The sequence below is a fragment of the Mus caroli genome, unplaced genomic scaffold (assembly GCF_978045245.1).
Source record: "Mus caroli unplaced genomic scaffold, Mus_caroli_1 scaffold_6, whole genome shotgun sequence".
NCBI classification, from domain to species: domain Eukaryota; kingdom Metazoa; phylum Chordata; class Mammalia; order Rodentia; family Muridae; genus Mus; species Mus caroli.
In genome coordinates this window covers 138,508,985-138,527,699 of record NW_028227261.1, presented here as the reverse complement: position 1 = coordinate 138,527,699, position 18,715 = coordinate 138,508,985, and the positions used below count along the sequence as shown (strand labels likewise).

Genomic DNA, 18,715 nt, shown 5'->3' with positions numbered 1-18,715 from the left:
CCTGAAACTGTCAGTCTGTATCGCTGTTGACAGCTGTGTGGTATTCAGTTTTTCCTCAGCTTTTCAGCCTTTTCTTATTCATTTTAGCTCCTGAATTGGTTTTGTAGCTTTATCAGTTTTTAGCTAATGTTAAAATATGTAACAACCCACTTTAATAGCAACACTTAATGTATACTGTTTTTAATGCCTTATAAAAGTATACCAACTATCTTATTATTTGTGCTTTAATTCATATTTTGATTTTAAGTGTTTTCTTCTTAACAGTCAGATTTTAAATACTTTTTGTAAAACTTTTCCACTTCAGCCTTCGTTTTCATGTAAACACATCTCACTAGGTTTACGCCCCTTCAATGTGAAGGTTAAGTGCAGTCTCATGTTTTCAATCTGAGTCTAGTTCACAATAAGGAGTTACCAGAACTTCCTTTTTGAAAATAAATTTAGAAGATTCCATCATTTCCTATTAACTGCTCCATCATGGTGGTTTGAATGAGATTCTTCCCCACATGACCCAAGTCTTAGATATTGAATATTTGGTCCCCAATTGGAGGCTGTTTGGGAGAATTAGGTGTGGTTCTACCATATGACTGATGTTTTGAGAGTATGCATCACTTTAGAGTTCTCTCTGCTTCCTGTTTGTGGATCAAGATGTGCACCCTCAGCTGCTGTGCCAGTGCCACGCCTGCTTGCCTGCCTGCTGTCATGTTCCCCCGATGATAGTGATGGGCTCATTCCTCCCAAATACATTCTTGCTTCTGTAAATTTCCTTGGTCACAATGTTTTCTTATAGCAATAGTAATATAACTAAGACATTCATACCTTAAATCTTTTTGACAATACTAATATTCTCATGTTCATTCATACTAAAGTACTACCTGTGTACGTATTAGGGGTTCCAAGGCATTCCTCCTGGCTGTGGTGACCTTGTGTATTTATTCTATTGTTTGTTTTTAATCCCCATCACAAATTTTGAGGATTCTTTCAACAATTTTAAGTATGGTCTTTTCTCACATGATATATGGAGGTGCTCACATGCTAGAGGATGTACTTAGTTCATGAAAAAGAAGTCTAATACTAAAATGTAAATGGAATTTTGGCCCAGAATTAATTGACAAGAGTACAGAGGATAGTACATGAGAGCTAATGCTTGAATGGGATACTCTACTGGACAGCCAGTACTGAAGGAGCTGGGAGAAGCTAGAGTTTGAGAGGGGTTCGAGTACCAGGTTTATTTAAGGACTATGGCATCTTATTCTTAAAATGTGTTAAATTCATCCCCTTCCCAACAACTGCAATGAAATATAAAACAATCTCCTTAAATATAAAGGAATGCCAGCCAGCATTATTTTACCCCAGAAATTACATTAATGATACTGTTATTTCCAGTTTATAAGAGACATTAAAGAAAAGCATCAATCCAACCCAGAGCTCAAGCGCGGGCAAGGAGGAGACTACTGAAGTATGGTCAGACATGTATCATTTTAAAAGGGTGTGAAGTTGCTCTGAGAGTAGTTAAATTTTTATAAAGAGCTAGAAGTAGATGTGACAGTTATAGAATGGTTAATGGTTGTCAGGAGTAACCGGGAGGTGTGTTAGCTATCAGCAGACTAAACAGCACTGGCAGTGAGCCATGAGCACTTAGAATCTAAGTGACGACACGCCACAGCAGGTTGTCCACTTAAGGAACTGCAAACGGAAGTTCAGTGAGCACATTCTAGATAAAATTATACACCCCCCACCACCACCAAGGGGGAAAAAAACTTTGAAAAGTTCAATTTCCCAAGAACCCTGGAAGACTTTGTTTAGCAGTAACACATTTCACAGTTTCTAGGGAAATGCAATTGAGACTATTAGAGGAGATAAATCTAATAACCACTGTGGGCTGTGGTATCATTTCCTATGAATGAACACTGTTACAGATCTCAAAATAATCACTTTGAGAATGGGAAAGGGCACAATCTGATTTTCCACATTAACCTTTAATAATTCTGCCAATACCCAAACAGTAACCGTGCCCCAAATCATGTGTCATTAATAGAAATTAACTCAGTGTTCACACAAGGGTAAGTAGTTCCATCCACAATTTATTGAATTACAAATCAGATTCATTAGCTGTTATGATGGCTAAACAGAATAAATCTCTAAAAAGTATCTTAGTGGGTTCTTGGATGTCAGCATTGTTGAAATATTAAATTATGAGATGTTAAAGATATCAAGTACCTATCTGTCAAAATTTCAACTTGTAAAAATATTTTTAAAGACCATCATATTTGATAATAAATTAGGTTTATATAACTGATAGTTTCAAAATAAATAAAACCTGAGTTGCAAATGCTTCCTCCGATCCTACCCAAACGTATTTATAGCCCATTTTCATTCAGACCAGTGGACTTCAAACGTCAATGACTACACATATAACCCTTGGAGATCTGTGTAAGAGCAGTTAAGTCTAAATGCCTAATGAGCTACAGAGGAAGCTTATGCTGTTGTCCCTTGGACCATCTCAAGCAGTAAGGTGACCCAGTATGAATTAAGTATGATTTCTGTCTGAATAACTAGCTTTATAAATGCCAAGTTAGAAAAGAATGTTCTAGTTAAATGAAAGCATTGATTATACCAAGTTGGCAGTGTTTGGGTTTATCTGAGAGTGACACCTTCGACACACTTGAATACAACTTGGGATACCAAGCTTTGCTAACTTTTGAAGAGTGACAGCTGGAGGCTCTCCCAGTTAATTCAAGCCAATACACTGCAAACCACTGTTAAAAAAATCTTTAATAGTAAAGTGTCCATTTAAATTCCTTGTGAACTTTAAGCTACCCCATCTCCTCCTCCTCTTTGAACAAACAAATGCTGCTTTTTCTTCTGTCTTGTAGCCAAACAGCGAGTAACACCCAATGCCCCTCCCTTTAAGAATCGAACGAAATTATCTCCAACCAAAGGGCCCAAAGCAAAAAGGTTGGCTTCTTTAACACATTCATAGGTGTATGCATCAACCTCCACTGGGTTACCCTTGCATGTAATTGGCTGGCTTGAGTTACGGCCTAGGTAACACCCTTGTTCCTTCAGAAAAGATAGGTTAGGATGAGAACCTATCAAGATTACAGCTGCAGACAGCTTAAATATTTTCTTCAATCCAGAGACACTTTGAAGAATGCATTTCATGTCTGCCTTAAAGGAAAGCACACGGTGCTCAGGAAAGCTGGTATAATCAGACAGAGGACCTGAGTCTGCAGAGTAGGACTGACTGCACATCATATGGTAGACTTTGTGGTACTCAGGATACAGCTTTTTGGGAAGCTGTTTGAAAATTAAACTTGGATCAGTTACTCGTCTGCGAAACACGTGGATCACAGGGATATTATTGTTATAGGCACAGAGCACTGCATCAGCGGCAGTAAGGCCGGAACCTACAATCAGCACTGGGTCCACTCTGCCACACAGCTTCCCTTTGTTTATAGCAGCTCCAAACTCAGGCATCGAATGAAAGACAAAAGGAAACTCTTCCCCTTCAACTTCCAGATGGGCAGGAGAATCCAAAGTCCCAGTTGCAAGAGCTACATTCTCAGCAAAGAGGCAAAAGGGAACATGAGAACCACCTGCTATTCGCTGATAGCCTCGGATTTCCCAGTTCCTCTTGATAAATTTTGACTTCTGGTTCTGTAAATGCTTTGTGGAAATATCTCTGTCTTGACTACCATTATCACCTTGGTCTCTATAGAGTCTTGATACAGAGGTTATGTAAGTATTCTCTCGGAAATTCTTCTGAAGGCCCATGACCTTTACGTAGTGCTTGTAGTAGCGAGCAATTTCCTCCGGCATGACACGGTCCCCCTTTAAGTTCCTGTAATACGAAAAGGGAAATACCCTATGAGAAGCACTTGATTACTTTCTCATCTGCTAAGCTTCTATATCTTAGTTTTTCCCACAATTGTGTTAGTTATAAATTGTCCTCATGTTTTATAAAAATTATTTTTATGCTTTCTTATCCTAGTCAGACTGGCAGTCATTAGCAAAGCACAAAACAAATGCTACTAAGGATGTGGGTAAAGGGGAGCGTTGCTGTAAAGAATTCAAACTGGTCTTGTCACATCGCAGATCTGTGTGGAGAGTCCTCAAAACCTGAACACCAGCTCTTCTATGATACTGTTTTACTATGCATGGGTATTTACCCAAAGGGTTTCAAGTCAACATATCACAGATACTGGCACATCAATACTTACTACAGCACTAATCAACAGCCAAGCTCTGGAACCAAGTTCAGTGTCCAGGTAAAGAAAACACAGCATAGAAAAACACTGGCTCTCCCTCCCCAGACATGAGTAAAAAGTCATGCAACAGGAAAACGGATGTGCCAGAGAGAACCATATTAAGTGAATTTGGCCAATCTGAAAAAACAAATGTTTTCTCTCATTTATAGCTGCTAGATTTTAAATGAGTACATAAATTCATAAAATCATGTATGAATGTATAAATGAGAAGAAACAAAACTCTTTACAGGATCAAAAACCATGTGACTGGGGGCTGCTTGATAAACTGTCAATTAGTAAATGGGTTAAAATGTAGACATTTGAAAATCAGACTATTTTATCTTACAACTAATTACGTAAATGACATCATTAACAAATTACTATTTGTTAATGGGCTGGACATGTGACTCAACAATCAACAGTTAAGGCACATATCTTTAATTCTCTGATTAAAAAGATCTATGCTTCTTTTTAGAAAAAAAAAAAAAAAACAAGGAAAACCTTTCCCTTTAACAAATCCAAGAATATGCTGAACTATTTATTTTGCTTGCTTACCAAATGAACTCAAACAATGTGACGGATTGTGCAACTTTAATTTTCAACCTCTTCATGTTTCAAGATTTAGCTTTTGGTTCCACTTACTTATTATGCATGTATGAGTCTTTCTCCTGGTGGACCTATGTGTAGCACATACAGGTCTGATGCAAATGAACATCCCAGAAGGGTTTTGCATTCCCTGTTACTGGAATAATGGGTGGTCGTGAGCCACCACCATGTGTTGGGAACTGAACCTGGGTCCTCTGTAAAAGCGGCAAGTGCACAGTGGTGCTAGTGTACGCCTTAATCCTAGCACTCAGGAGGCAGAGGCAGGCAGAGCTCTGTGAGTTCAAGGCCAGCCTGGTGTACAGAGTAAGTTCCAAGTCAGCTAGGACTACAGAGAAACTCTGTCTCAAAAACAAACAAACAAACAAAATACAAGAAAGAAAGAAAGAAAGAAAGAAAGAAAGAAAGAAAGAAAGAAAGAAAGAAAGAAAGAAAGAAAGAAAGAAAGGAAGGGAGGGAGAGAAGGAAGAGAAGAGAAGAGAAGAGAAGAGAAGAGAAGAGAAGAGAAGAGAAGAGAAGAGAAGAGAAGAGAAGAGAAGAGAAGAGAAGAGAAAAAAGGACCGAGAATAAGAAAGAGTAAGACAGAAGGAAGGAAGATCTGGGGCTGAAGAAATGGCTTAGCAGTGGAGTACTGATGCTCAGAGTCCAGAAGACTCTGCATTACATGACAGTTCACAACTGTCCATAACTCTAGTTCCAGGAGGACACCCTCACACCAACATATGTAGATAAAACACCAATGCACATAAAATACAAATAAATGAATCATCAGAGATCCACCTGCCTGCCTCAATCTCCTAAATGCTGGGATTAACTGTGCGCACCACCAGGATGATCTAGATCTAAGACTGATGTTCTTAAATCTTTTAAAATTAAGGAAAATTTCTATGGATTAAACATGGTTGCTACCTAGCATGATGTCAATTACACAAACTTCATCTCTATTCAAAGATTAAGTTCCTGCTTTGACATACTGCCATTAGTGGTAAAATTAGATTCTCTGTAATTAGTTATTCAAATCTGGTTTGTACATGAACCTGAAAATGATAGGGATTTTTACATTTCTCCTTTTGAATTTTATATACCTTCCCCCAAAATAAGACCTGTATTCTTCCAATGAGAAATTACTCAGTCCTACTTAAGGTACTAATAATTAAATATTGACCTTCATGTCCATGTTTTAGTTTATCATTTTAAGTGACAAATCATAGTAAGTGTATTATTACCCTTCAAAAATAAACACTGTGCTGGGTGTGGTGGTATGCACCTTTAATTCCAGCAGATTTAATAATCCTGGCAGAGGCAGACAGATCTCTGTGAGTTCAAGGCCAGCCTGATCTTCACAGTGAGTTCTAGAGCTGCCAAGGCTATGTAAAGAGTCTCTGTCAAAAAAAAAAAAAAAAAAAAAAAGCCAAAACTAAACCAAACCAAATCAAACAATACAAACCAACCAACCAACCAACCATCTTAGGCATATAGACACTTAGTATACATAGTATAAGTAAATAAAGCCACATCCTCATTGAAAAACTGACACATTTGGGAAATAATGCATAGGTAGATGAGAAAGTAACTAATTGAATATGAAATATAAATCCTGTTTAATAAGGTTAATATAAACAGGAAGGCCCTGCAAACAGTCCTTTATGTACACACAGCTTTATAGCATCCTAAATGGAAACTAGCTCATAATCACTGCTTCACACGAGTTTTATTTAGCAAGTGTATTTCTATTTGTGTAACACAGGATTCGCAGGTACTGTGAACATTTCTCAACAGTCCCTTTTTCATACGTCCAAAAACTTTAATATAGATAGATCTTTACCTTCGTTTGCTAGATATCCAGTCTTTAAATTGAAGTCCAGGAAGCTCCATCCAATTTCCAAAGCTGATTGTCAACATAGAACCTTCCATATTCTAGTTTAAAACAGTTGAAAAAAGCACAATGAAGCAGTATTACCTTTTGAAAGCAAGCACATCTTACTTATATACAGATTTGGATTATATAAAACATGTTCACAAGAGTCCAAGAGAAACAGTGGTATATAAACTATGGATTTTAGTTTCAGGCATGAAGAATAACAATCACACAATAGGAAAATACATGCACCCAGAGGTAATCCTACTAAGTGAGTTACCCCATCTTCAGAAATACAAGCATCTTCCGTTCTCTCATTTGTAGTGTATTTCCTCGGAAATTCCATTCTAATAAAACTTTCATGTATTTCACCGTTTGAAATGACTTACAGTCATACATTTTTGAGACAAATCACAGCACTAGTTTTGGCCTGTGATCTATAATTAAGATCTACATGTTAACGAACATATCAGCATTTTTATTTCTTAAAGAAAAGAAAAATGTTCACTAATTTCCAAAATTTTGGTTTTTTTCAATATGGTGTTTTTTTTGTTGTTTCGTTTTTTTTTTTTTCCTTACAGATTTTTTAAAAATTGGAAAACAGCTTTTCTCTATCAATTATAATTCTGAAATCTGGACTAGGCTAAATACAACATAATCACTTTCTAAAAATAGAAAATAAGCAGTGGTTGCCTGAGAAACAGACTCAGCATTGGGGTTAATGTTACCATCAAAGAAATAAGCCTCTCAAGCTACTTGTGCTCCCCTCAAAACAGAGAAAAGAGCTAAGTGCCAAGGGCCTACGTCATCCCCACCAATCTCAGCAGCACTCTAGACAATGCCTCTGTTCTCACAGCCCAGCACTGAGAATGGACATATTATAGTGGTTTTTATTCACTCACTGACAAAACTTTTCAGGCGGGGTCCCATGCATCTCTGCGTAAGAGTTGAGTACATTTACTCATGTCATTTTTTAACACATGGTGTCATATATGCCAGTCTTGACTTGACCATCTGATCTATTAAGCATGCTGTCACTGGGACAGCAGTATTCAGAAAGGGGTCGATGTGACACAAGTATTGTCCAAGTGTCTGTGAAATGGTACTTCTTCAAAGATGCAAGTGGGTTTTGAGGAGTGTGTCATTAGGAAGGGAAACTATTCCAGGCAAAATAAAAACCGATGTGACAGATGAATAACGAACAACATCATCAGTTTCATTCAGGAATTCAAAGAAACTAAACCCTGGGTAAGAAATGACGTATTCTGTAAGTCTGGGCTACTCCAAGGTTGCACATTTCTAAACATGTCAAGTCTCCCACAGCTTCTTAGACTATCTCCGAGCCTTTAGAATCTTCTACTGAATCAGATTGTGTCTGCACACCCAAGCCTTACGCAATTCTGTGCTTCTGTGATTATGACAGTTTTATCCTAAGGATGTGATACACGGTGAATAAGCGTGAACTTGAGACACAGATGCTTACTCTTACACACACACACACACACATCACACACACACACACACATCACACACACACATCACACATCACACACACAACACTTGCTTGTATACACGCACAGACACACAATCTCTGAAGGGATTGGGGCTTTAGTCTGGTTGACAGAATACTTGCTTAGCATGCAGAGCTTTGTCCCTAGGGCCTCATGAATTAGGCATAGTGGGACACATCTGAAATTCCAACATCTGGGAGGTAAAGGTAGGAAGAGCAGAAGTTCAAAGTCATATTTGTTACACTTGGAGTTTAGGGCCAGCCTAGGAGATTAAAAATATATCTATCAATGCCTATCTATCTAGCCTGGTCTACAGAGGGAGTTCCAGAACAGCCAGGACTTTAAAAAACTAGTGTGTGTGTGTGTGTGTGTGTGTGTGTGTGTGTGTGTACTAAGCATAAATAAGTTTCCCTGCTAGGCAGCTCTACAAGCAGATTTTCATATACTGTTCACTGCTGGAAGATTTCATCGCATCTTCAGCAAACAGCAAGGTTTGCAGGGCAAGCGAAGCAGCACAGGGCAAACGGTTACATGTAGGAAAGAAAACCTCTGTGAGTTTGAGTGAGAATGGCCCCATAGGCTCATATACATCCTTAGTCAGCAGTGGTTTTAACTATTTGGAAGGATTGGGATATGTGGCCTTGGAGGAGGTATGTAGCTGAGAGTGGGCTGGAGGTTTTAAAGCCCTGGCTGGGCCACTGTCACTCACTCACTCTCTCTTCCTGCCTCCTGGGCATGAATGTAGATCTCAGCCTTTTCTTCTGCACTCTGCCTCCACGCCACCACGCTCCTCACCACAATAATAATGTAGGAAACCGCCGAAACTGTAAGCAAGCCTCAATTAAATGCTTTCTTTTATAGAATTGCCTTGGTCATGTGTCTCTTTGCTGCTACAGACACTAAACAGTCATTAAATGAAGTTCAAACGTAGACTTTACAGGCTCTGAATCAGGGAGAAATGTCTTTTGTTCAAATTAAACCTTTCATTTACAATATTTTTTTCTTTAAAATCTTAAAACAATACATGGAAATACGGGCTAGAGACATGGCTCAGTGGTTCAGAGCACAAACTCGTCTAGAGGAGCAGGGTTTGATTCCCAGCACCTACATGGCAGCTCACAACAATCAGTAATACCAGTTCAGAGCATCTGAAGTAGCCCTCTTCTAATTTCTGTAGGCACCAAGCATCCATACAGTGCACTGACATACATGCAGACAGAACACTTATACACAGAAAAAAGATATAAATATATCTATTACAAAAAGAGAAAGAAAATACATGGAAATAAGATACTGATTTTTAAATTACCCTGCGAGACTTCTCTAAGCTTTAAATTATTGAAATTTTATTTACTATGAAAAGTGTTCTCTTTTTTTCTATACAATTTGTATAGGTTAGTATAGATATGCTTATTCAAAGACTACAACATTAATAAAAATCTGGCTTAACTACCTATAGCTAATGTATGCTTAACAAAACACAGAAATAAAATGTTCATGTTGGTGCACACCTTTAGTACCAGCACTTAAGGCAAGGCAGATGGAACTCTGAAATCAAGGCCAGACTGGTCTACAAAATGAGTTTCTAGTACAGTCAGATATACAGAGAAGCACTGCCTTGAAAACCAAACAAACAAAACAACCCCTTACGCCCGCCCCCCCCCCCCCCCAAAAAAAGTAGAATCAAGCTGGAAGCCCATATGGTGGCATATGCCTTTAATCTCAAACCTAGGACCAGAGGCAGGTGGAACTCTGAGTTTGAGGCCAGCCTGATCTATAAAGTGAAATCTAGGACAGCAAGGGCTATGCAGAGAAATCCTATCTTGAAAACAAAATAAAACAAAAATCAAGTTGGTTTTATTAGAGCAATATATAATAAATCCCTTAATATACACTAAAATGCAAATATATACTTACATGCCATGCCCCACCAGGCGGGCCCTTACCAAGAACTAAGTGAGGGATATAATGATGTTGTTCCAATTTCCAGTGCAGAATGGATGGGGACTCATATCCGAAGTCAGCATCTGGGTGAAGAAGGGTGTCAAAAAGGACTGCCACTGGATTGGACGATCGCCCCTCAAGACCCTCAGACAGGTATTCTAAGTCCTGAACCAAAGGAAAAAAAAATGTGAGTTTGAAAAAAAACAAGACAACTACGTTGATGAAGGACATGCCAACTCAGCAGCCTCTAAGAGCGAGTTAGAGAACATGTATTTTCCTTGAGTTCATTCATACTAGATTCCTCAGCAAAATAAATGTAGGCAAGGTTTAGATCTAAAAAAAAAGGCTTTTTGCTTTTTAATTAAAAATCCTTATGGGTGTTGAAGATGCCTTTGGCATACAGATGTCAACTGGGATGTAAAAAGTAGCTCTTCCCAAATGGATTTCAGCATAGAGCACACACTAAGCCCTCACCAGTAGGGCAGCAAAGACGGCTCAGTCAAGAGCATGCTTTCCTCACAAGCATGACGACCCGAGTCTCATCACTAGAACCACATTTTAAAAGCCAGGCATGGTGGCCCATGCCTATAATCACAGCAACGTGGAGGTGAAGATGGGAGACTTCTCCAGATCACTGGCTAGGCAGCCTAGCTGAGGGGAGATTAAGGCCTACCTACCAGAAACCTCATTTCAAAAACCATTATAGACAGTTCCTGAGAAACAACACCCAAGTTAACGTGCAGCCTACACACATGCACACACTCATGTTCTCATATCAACATGCACTCAAAGCCATATAAAATTTTTTAAAGCTCTACTAGGAAACTAGAAATTTTTGCTCAAAACTTCAGTATAGTTTAATACAACATCAGAATGTATTTATAAAACTAAATGCATTATTTAGAATGAAGGATTTACAACAAAGAAATACATAAATAAAGTTAATCATTTCAGCATTAAAATGTTTTATAAAACATGTAACAAAGAATACCTGATCCACAATGGAGAGATGTCTTGCTTCTTCTAGTTTACTATGTAAGATTGTATTTGGATGTATTGCTTCCGATGATAAATACGGTCTGTAGCCTGACAGCATATACGAAAGGCATATTCCTGAAGGTCCATTTCCTATTTTTTTTAAAAAGCAAAGTGATGTAAGTTGGTCTGCTTATTGGCTGGCTTCCCCTTTCTGCTCCTCCTCCCATCAACTAAAACCTGGCACTCATAGCTGACCTCTGCCTTCTCTTTTTCAGAATCTTATCTACTTAAAGCTTCCACTCTATGCTACTGATTTCCAAACTAGCTGTCTAGGATGACCTGTTCTTGAGAAATACATATTTTCGTAAGCTACTTCTTTATTATAATTGATGTGGAATCAAAAATTAGCCAATAGCAGGATAGACAGCTCAGCAGGTAAATACACTTGCCACCGTTCTTAGCAATCTGAGTAAAATGTCTGGAACTGACACTGGAAGGAGAAGCAATTTTTGCAAATTGTCCTCTGACCTCCACACATGTACTGTGGCATACACACACACATACTCATACGCATTAAGTCAGTATACAAACAAAATAAATGTGTAAAAAAAGAACCTTAAAGATATTTTAAAACCAATTCATACGGTTATATCCATAAAGAAGAGCAATTCTGGCTAAAGAAATAAATGTTAAAAAGCCCACATAGATAGGAGGATACTCCGTCTTCAGAGATAGGAAGACGAAACATTATTGCTAGTTGTTCTTAACCTGATTTGTAAACTTAATGCAATTCCAATAAACAATTCAAGAAAGGCAATTAGAAAGGCAAATAGCCACCACAATGCAGTCTTAAAACATGTCTTGCCTGTCTTCCTCAAGCTTGAGTATTAGATGGAAAATATAAATGGCAGGTAGTTAAATAAATCTAATTATCCACAGTTTTAAAAATCTCAATTGTTGAATTTTAGTAGCTGTATAACCTATCTGTTGAGGTGATACAAAGGATACAAATGGTTATTATAATTTAGGGAATTATAAATCTTACTGCAAAACACTATAATAAATGGCTCAAGTTACTAACTTACAGTTGTCATTTAGTTTTAAGTCTGTCTACACGTGCCTAGTCAATACAACAGAGCTATAGGGTTCAAATACAATAATAATATACACAGAGTAACCTGCACAGAACTCTAATAACAATGGTCATCTTAATATCTATCATCAGTAATTCAGTGAAAAGCTATTACATCCCAAATTGACTCTGTAATCATATAAGCCAATCTTTCTCCAAAGACCTGAATGGTTACTTCAACATATCTAACACCTTAAAACTTCATTATAATTCTGTCCTTTATTACCTGCCTCCATTCACAGAAGCGTCTCCTTTTATTTTTGTCCTTTAAAGATACTTACTAATTAGCACATAGTAGTTGTACATATTTGTGAGGCAAAGTGTGGCATTTTAATGCACATATACAATAATGATCAGATCAAGGTAACATATACATCACCTTAGATACATACCAATCGTTTGAGCTGGGAGCATTCAAACTGCTACTATTTTAATAAGTGGAGCCTTTTCAATAGAATGGAAGAACCTTAGAATTACAGAAGCAATAAGAGCAGTAACTAGCTTTAAGAAACAAAATATAGGGGCTGGAGAGTTGGCTCAGTGGTTGAGAGTACTAACTGCTCTTCCAAAGGTCCTGAGTTCAAATCCCAGCAACCACATGGTAACTCACAACCATCTGTAATGAGATCGGATGCCCTCTTCTGGTGTGTCTGAAAACAGCTATAGCATAGTTACATATAATAAATAAGTAAATCTTTAAAAAGAAAAAAGAAAAAGAAACAAAGTATAATAACTTACCAATTATTACCATAGGCAAAGTCACTGATGAATCTTCAAGTAAAGACGTTTCTTCAACTAATGGCATCCCTTTAACTTTTGGCCCCAAATTGTCACCAAAATATTGCACAAAAGAATTAAAAATCTCTCCTTCAGTTTCAGAGTCACTATAGTCTCTTTAAAAAAAAAAAGGTGAAAGTATAGTTAATATAGGTTTTATAAAATCCAATTCATTCTTATATTGTATGTAGGCAATAAAATATTCATGAGTTGCATAATGCTTTCAATTGTATATCATGTAAGTCCACGAGTCTGAAGTAGCTATTTATCTTATATTAATATCTTAAAAGCACATTAACTACTGAGTAAACTGTTTTCAGGGCTAGGGAAGTAGCTCAGTTGGTAGAGTACCTGCCTGCATCAGGACCTGAGTTCAGTCACCAGAAACCACACAAAAAGACTAATCACTATGTCCACTCCCTGGAGCTCAATAGCCAGCCCGTCCAGTCTTCTTAGCAAGCTTAAGGTCAGTGAGAGAAATCTTGTCTCGGGAAAATAAAAAAGAGTGACTTCATCTAGAAAATATAGTGGATAGTTTCTAAGTGCATTGTGCGTCCCCGCGCACACGCACACAAACACATAGCTTCTTCAAAGACAATGACAGATGAGATTTTGTAGTTCTTTTGGGGTGCCTAAGAAGAACTTGTTTCCTCTCTACTTTTTTTTTTTTTCCTCAGCCAGGAGCTGATGATGCACATCTTTAATCCCAGCAGTCAGGAGGCAGAGACAGATGGATCTCTGAGTTTGAAGTGAGCCTGGTGTACCACAGAGTGAGTTCTAGGACAGCCTGGGCTACACAGAGAAACTCTCTTCAGGAAAAAAAATTTTTTTACACACAGATCTAGTCATAAATAGTGTCAGACATTTTAAGGACACAAAAAGCACAAACACTGGTCCTTTTGCATAAAAGAAATAAGACCTTAATGTTGACTTCCAATCCTTATTTACCAACTGCATCTCTAGAAACTAGTTTCAGTATTCTGTCATTCAGTCAAAAACTGTAGTATCCTCTGAACTCAATTAATACTGTTATTTTTAGATTACTTCAAAACAGAATCCTCAAATTACCTTTCATCTCTCATCAACAATTTCAATGTCTGGAAGGGTTAATACCGTACATATTAGCTGTGTTTATTAGGACTTTCTAAATGACAGATGTTATTTCACAGGACTAAGGCGAAATTGTTTATCCCAGAGGGCTGATAAATGGAACCTTGAGAGAGAGGCTCCATCCTGCCTTTGATAGCTCATTTCTATTGTCAATGTGACTTAGTCTGAGGAATTTTCTAGATCAGATTATTTGAAGCATGAAAACGTATCTTAATTGTAGGCCACACCTTCTACTAGAAGACCTGATAAAAGAACATGGAAGGAAATTTGCTTTCTACCCTGTTTGTCTTCATTTTGCTGGCAAGTTCCTCTACTATCCTGTTGCTGAAACATTCCTTCACTGATCTTAGAACCAGCTTCTTCGGGCTGGAGAGATGCTCAGTGGTTAAGAGCACTGACTGCTCTTCCAAAGGTCCTGAGTTCAAATCCCAGAAACCACATAATGGCTCACAATCATCCGTAATGAGATCGGATGCCCTCTTCTGGGGTGTCTGAAGACAGCTACAGTGTACTTAAATATAATAAATAAATGAATCTTAAAAAAAAATAAAATGAAATAAAAGAACCAGCCCCTTCAGGGTGTTCACCATAGACACCAGCAGTGGCGGTTCTCCAGAATCTTCCAGGACTCCAGTCCCAGCCTGGGAGTGCTGAGATATCCAGCTCCATGGACTGAGCAGTTATCAGATCCTCCACTTATCCAGCCTGAAACAGCCTTTGTTGAACTAGCTGGACCATGTAAGCCAATCTACTACATTCCTTTAATAACCATTCCATCAGTTCTGTTCATTTAGAGAACTTAATAGGCTACCCCAGGTAGTACAAAGTTACATTGACCATACAATACACTACCCAGGATAGTACAACGCTACACTATCTAATGCTCTACCCTAGGACAGTACAAAGTTACATTAAGTATACAATACACTACCACAGAGTAATACAAAGTTGTTAAGAGACACCAACCTTTCCTGGCTCTTAAAACAAAACAAAACAAAAAATCTGCCTTAATAGCAACTAGTATTATTAGATTTCTATTTGTTTTGTTTTGCTTTGTTTTTAAGATGGAATATTTTATTTAAAACCCATCAGTGAAATGGACAGCTTGTATTATTCATGTTTAAAGTCAGTAACTGTAAGCCCAGACCACAACATTCTCAGTTGAAACAGAATAAACCTCCTTGTAAAAGTTGCATCTTTGTGAAATTTAATTTAGTATTCAGCTTCTTCCTCACCCTCTCTCCTCAACAGAATCCACACCAATTTCCTCATAATCCTTCTCTAGGGCAGCCATATCCTCATGGGCCTCCGAGAACTCCCCCTCCTCCATGCCCTCACCAACATAACACTACATGAAGGCATGCTCTGCATTTGTAAGATCAAACTTGTGATCTAGGCAAGCCCAGGCCTCAGCAATGGCTGTGGTGTTGCTAAGCATAAACACAGCTCTGTTGGCCAGATACACTGTGGGGGGCTGGTAACTAATGCCAATCTTAAAAGTGAGTGGGGCACGAGTCCACAAACTGGATGGTACACTTGGTCTTAATGGTAATGGCAGCACTGACATCTTTGGGGACCACATCTCTGCCGTACAATAGGCCATGTATTTACGATGCCAACGAATCACTATCTAGTTGGCTGACTAAAAGCAGACATTGGTCATCTCTGCTATAAAAAAATTCTTGTAGTAGGCTTTCTAAGCAAAAATGGTAGGAGCATAGTGGTCAGAGGATGTAGATTCCAGGACAGGGCACAAGATTGGTCTGGAATTCTGTCAGGTCAACATTCAAGGTCCCATCAAATCTGAGGGAAGCAGTGACAGAAGACAGTCTGACCTATCATCCTATTTAAGTTAGTGTAAATTGGGTGTTCAATGTTGAGATTTCTATAACAGATGTCACAGATGGCCCCATTATCTACCATGAAGGTACAATCAGTGTGCTCCATCCAGGGTGGTGTGGGTGGTGAGGATGGAATTGTAGGGCTCAACTACAGCAGTGAAAACTTTGGGGGGTTGAGTAATGTAGAACTCCAGCTTCAACTTCTTTTCATAACCAATAGAGAGCCACTCCATCAGCAGGGAGATGAACTCACAGCCTGATCCCCTGCCAAAGCCATGGAAAACGGAGAAACCCTGAAGATCTGTACACTGGTCAGCCAGTTTGAGAGTTCTGTCAAGACAAGATTAATGATATCCTTGCCAATGGTGTAGTTGCCAGAGGCACAGTTATAGGCAGCATCTTCCTTGCCTGTGATGAGCTGAGCTGCTCAGGGTAGAAAAGCTGGCAGTAGGTACCAGTGTGCAATTCATCGATAGCTATGCATTCCAGGTCTATGATCACTGCCCAAGGCACATGCTTGCTAGTGCCTGTCTCACTGAAGGAGGTCCTCAAAGAGTCATCTCTTCCCCAATGATCATGTCACTTGGCATATGGCCATCAGGTTAGATGCCATTTTCCTGGCAGTAGAGCTGCCAGTAGGCATTTCCCATCTGGACATCAGCCTGGCCAACATTTATGGAGATGCACTCACACATGAATGCTACTTGAGGCTGCTGAATGAATGATGGAAGACAAGGAAGCAGTATATGACTCTTAAGTAGTCTTCTAATGATGATACATTTAACTATAATAATGTAGCAAACAGGGTTTCTTCTCTCCCAACACTAAACTGTAGCAAATACTTTTCACTCCCTCCCCTAAATGACTTTGCACAGAGATAAGAGGATGGATGGTATTTACCACATAGGCTCAGAGTTAGAATTCCAAGCTCTCCCCTTACCACTCAACAGTACCCCAAAGGTGTCAGGAGACTTTCAGAGGGTTATTTTCTAAAAGAAATAGCTTCCCAAGAGGCTTCAAATTTTCACTCCAACCTGCTTTTTATAATACTCAAAGTGGATAGTGTGTAAGTACACACAATCTGTCTAGAACATAGTATCCAGCAGTCTTTGGCATAAAACTTTTTTAGATCTAGAATTTAAAGTCTCCTTACAAACTCAAAAGGTTGGGCAGACCTAGGTCGTTGCTATTACAGCAGGAGTCTGCTTTCTCTGCATCTCACATTCTTTTTCAACCTCTTCTGTGAAGGTTACTAAATACACACAACATTTATCTATATCACATAAAATAAGCTCTGTGATTTGTATTGATGACAGTCACAAATACTGTGACGTGGCTCACATTAGTAAAGAAAGCAATGTTAGTATTTTTAGAAATGATATTAATATCCTTTCCACCCAAGTTAATGGTTCACCTAAATTCTATGAGCCTCTATTAAACAAGTCTTTATCAGTTTATTCTGTAACATTCATACATGAAAAGCCAGGTCCTGGAGTCCTTACTAAACGTAACATTTCATCCCATCCAGTTTCTTGTACTTTTGATCTTTTTCTGTAATTCCCCGAAGTGTTGGTCAATTGTTCTGGATCTAGAACATACGTTCATTCATCTTTAAAACTATTGTTTTTCTCACCGAAAGAAACTTTCATCATAATTTGAGTATAAAACTGCCACTTTCCAAATTTCTCCATTCTAACGTGGCTTTACATCACTCATACCTTAGTAAGTCACGACCCACTGTCACTACATGACACATTCTTCTCCACTTCCCTTCAAGCCAGTAACTTATGTTATTAGATTTTTAAAAGATCAAAAATTCAAAGGAGGCTCTTCACAGATTTTCAAATTTACCATTTACATGTAACCGACTCACCGCCGGCCTAGCCACTCTCGCCGTCCTGTGACCCGCGCGGTCCAGGAACAAGAAGAGGGGACAAGAAAAGAGCGGGGTCCACGGAGCTCCGAGCAGCGCCGGCCCAGCGGGCGGCGGCCGAGGAGCACACGCTGCAGAGCCAGCTCCGACCCATCCCGGGGGGAAAGTCACCTGAAATGACCGGCCAGGGAGCAGCGGCAGCACCACACAGGCATGGAGAGCGGCTGCCGTCCTCCCGGAGGGCCGACCGCGGGCTGGTCCCGGCGCGCGCTCTGCCTGCACCGGGGCTCACAGGCGCGGGAGTCTGTCCCCGGCCAGCGGCTTCCGCTCCTCCCGCCGGCGGCAGGGCGGCGCAGCGAGTGATGAGCGCCGCGCTGGGGGCGGGACCGGGCGCTGCGACGGCGACGCGCGGCTCCGCCCACCAGGTGCGGCGCGTGGACGAGGCCGTCGATTGGTGGAGTCGCGGCGAGGGGCGGGTCCACGGAAAGGGATGCGCACAGCCACGGCGCTGCGGTCCGGGTCCTCACGAGGCCTAGGCTCGGGGCTTGGGTTGCGTTCTCGGTGCCCGCTCTTGGGATTGCGGAGCCGAAGAGGGGAGGCTTCTACCTCGGACCCTGCGGGTCTCAGGGAAGTCCGGCCGCGAGAACCTACCTGAGCTCACGTCCTCGCACTGTCTCGGATGCGTCTGGCCTCGGCCCCCGCATCGCGGCCACCCAGAGACTCCCATAAACCTTAGGTGCTCCGACCGCTCGCCTGGCGCTCCCCCTGGCCGGGTTCAGCCGCCCTTCTTAAAGAGCGCGGCTCCACCATTCCCCGGACTCTGCAAGGCCTCACTCAGCCA

General features: G+C 39.9%; 1 protein-coding gene across 5 annotated transcripts; it reads right to left on the bottom strand.

Annotated features, from left to right (window-relative positions):
* Positions 1-2,061: 2,061 nt before the first annotated feature.
* Osgin2 (oxidative stress induced growth inhibitor family member 2) lies at positions 2,062-18,578 on the bottom strand. 5 transcript variants are annotated; one of them, XM_085839463.1, is made up of 6 exons: positions 18,526-18,578; positions 13,012-13,166; positions 11,155-11,291; positions 10,137-10,328; positions 6,676-6,767; positions 2,062-3,841 (listed from the first exon to the last, which is right to left on the bottom strand). In XM_085839463.1, the coding sequence occupies exons 1-6, from the start codon at positions 18,576-18,578 to the stop codon at positions 2,809-2,811; spliced, it is 1,662 nt and encodes a 553-aa protein (XP_085695589.1). In that variant the 3' UTR covers positions 2,062-2,808. The 5 variants fall into 5 exon arrangements, with proteins under 5 accessions (XP_085695589.1, XP_085695588.1, XP_021015919.1 ...); XM_021160260.3 differs by lacking the exon at positions 18,526-18,578 and adding an exon at positions 18,046-18,207 and having other exon boundaries at positions 2,755-3,841; XM_085839461.1 differs by lacking the exon at positions 18,526-18,578 and adding an exon at positions 17,875-18,027 and having other exon boundaries at positions 2,755-3,841.
* Positions 18,579-18,715: the final 137 nt, after the last annotated feature.

Excerpts from the sequence above, each read along its gene's own strand:
- Osgin2 (XM_085839463.1), bottom strand. The coding sequence starts at position 18,578 with ATGCGGGGGCCGAGGCCAGACGCATCCGAGACAGTGCGAGGACGTGAG. Across the intron at positions 13,167-18,525 it reads GTGCGAGGACGTGAGCTCAG|AGACTATAGTGACTCTGAAA; the intron begins GTAGGTTCTCGC and ends TTTTTTTTAAAG. Across the intron at positions 6,768-10,136 it reads CGCCTGGTGGGGCATGGCAT|AATATGGAAGGTTCTATGTT; the intron begins GTAAGTATATAT and ends GTTTTAAACTAG.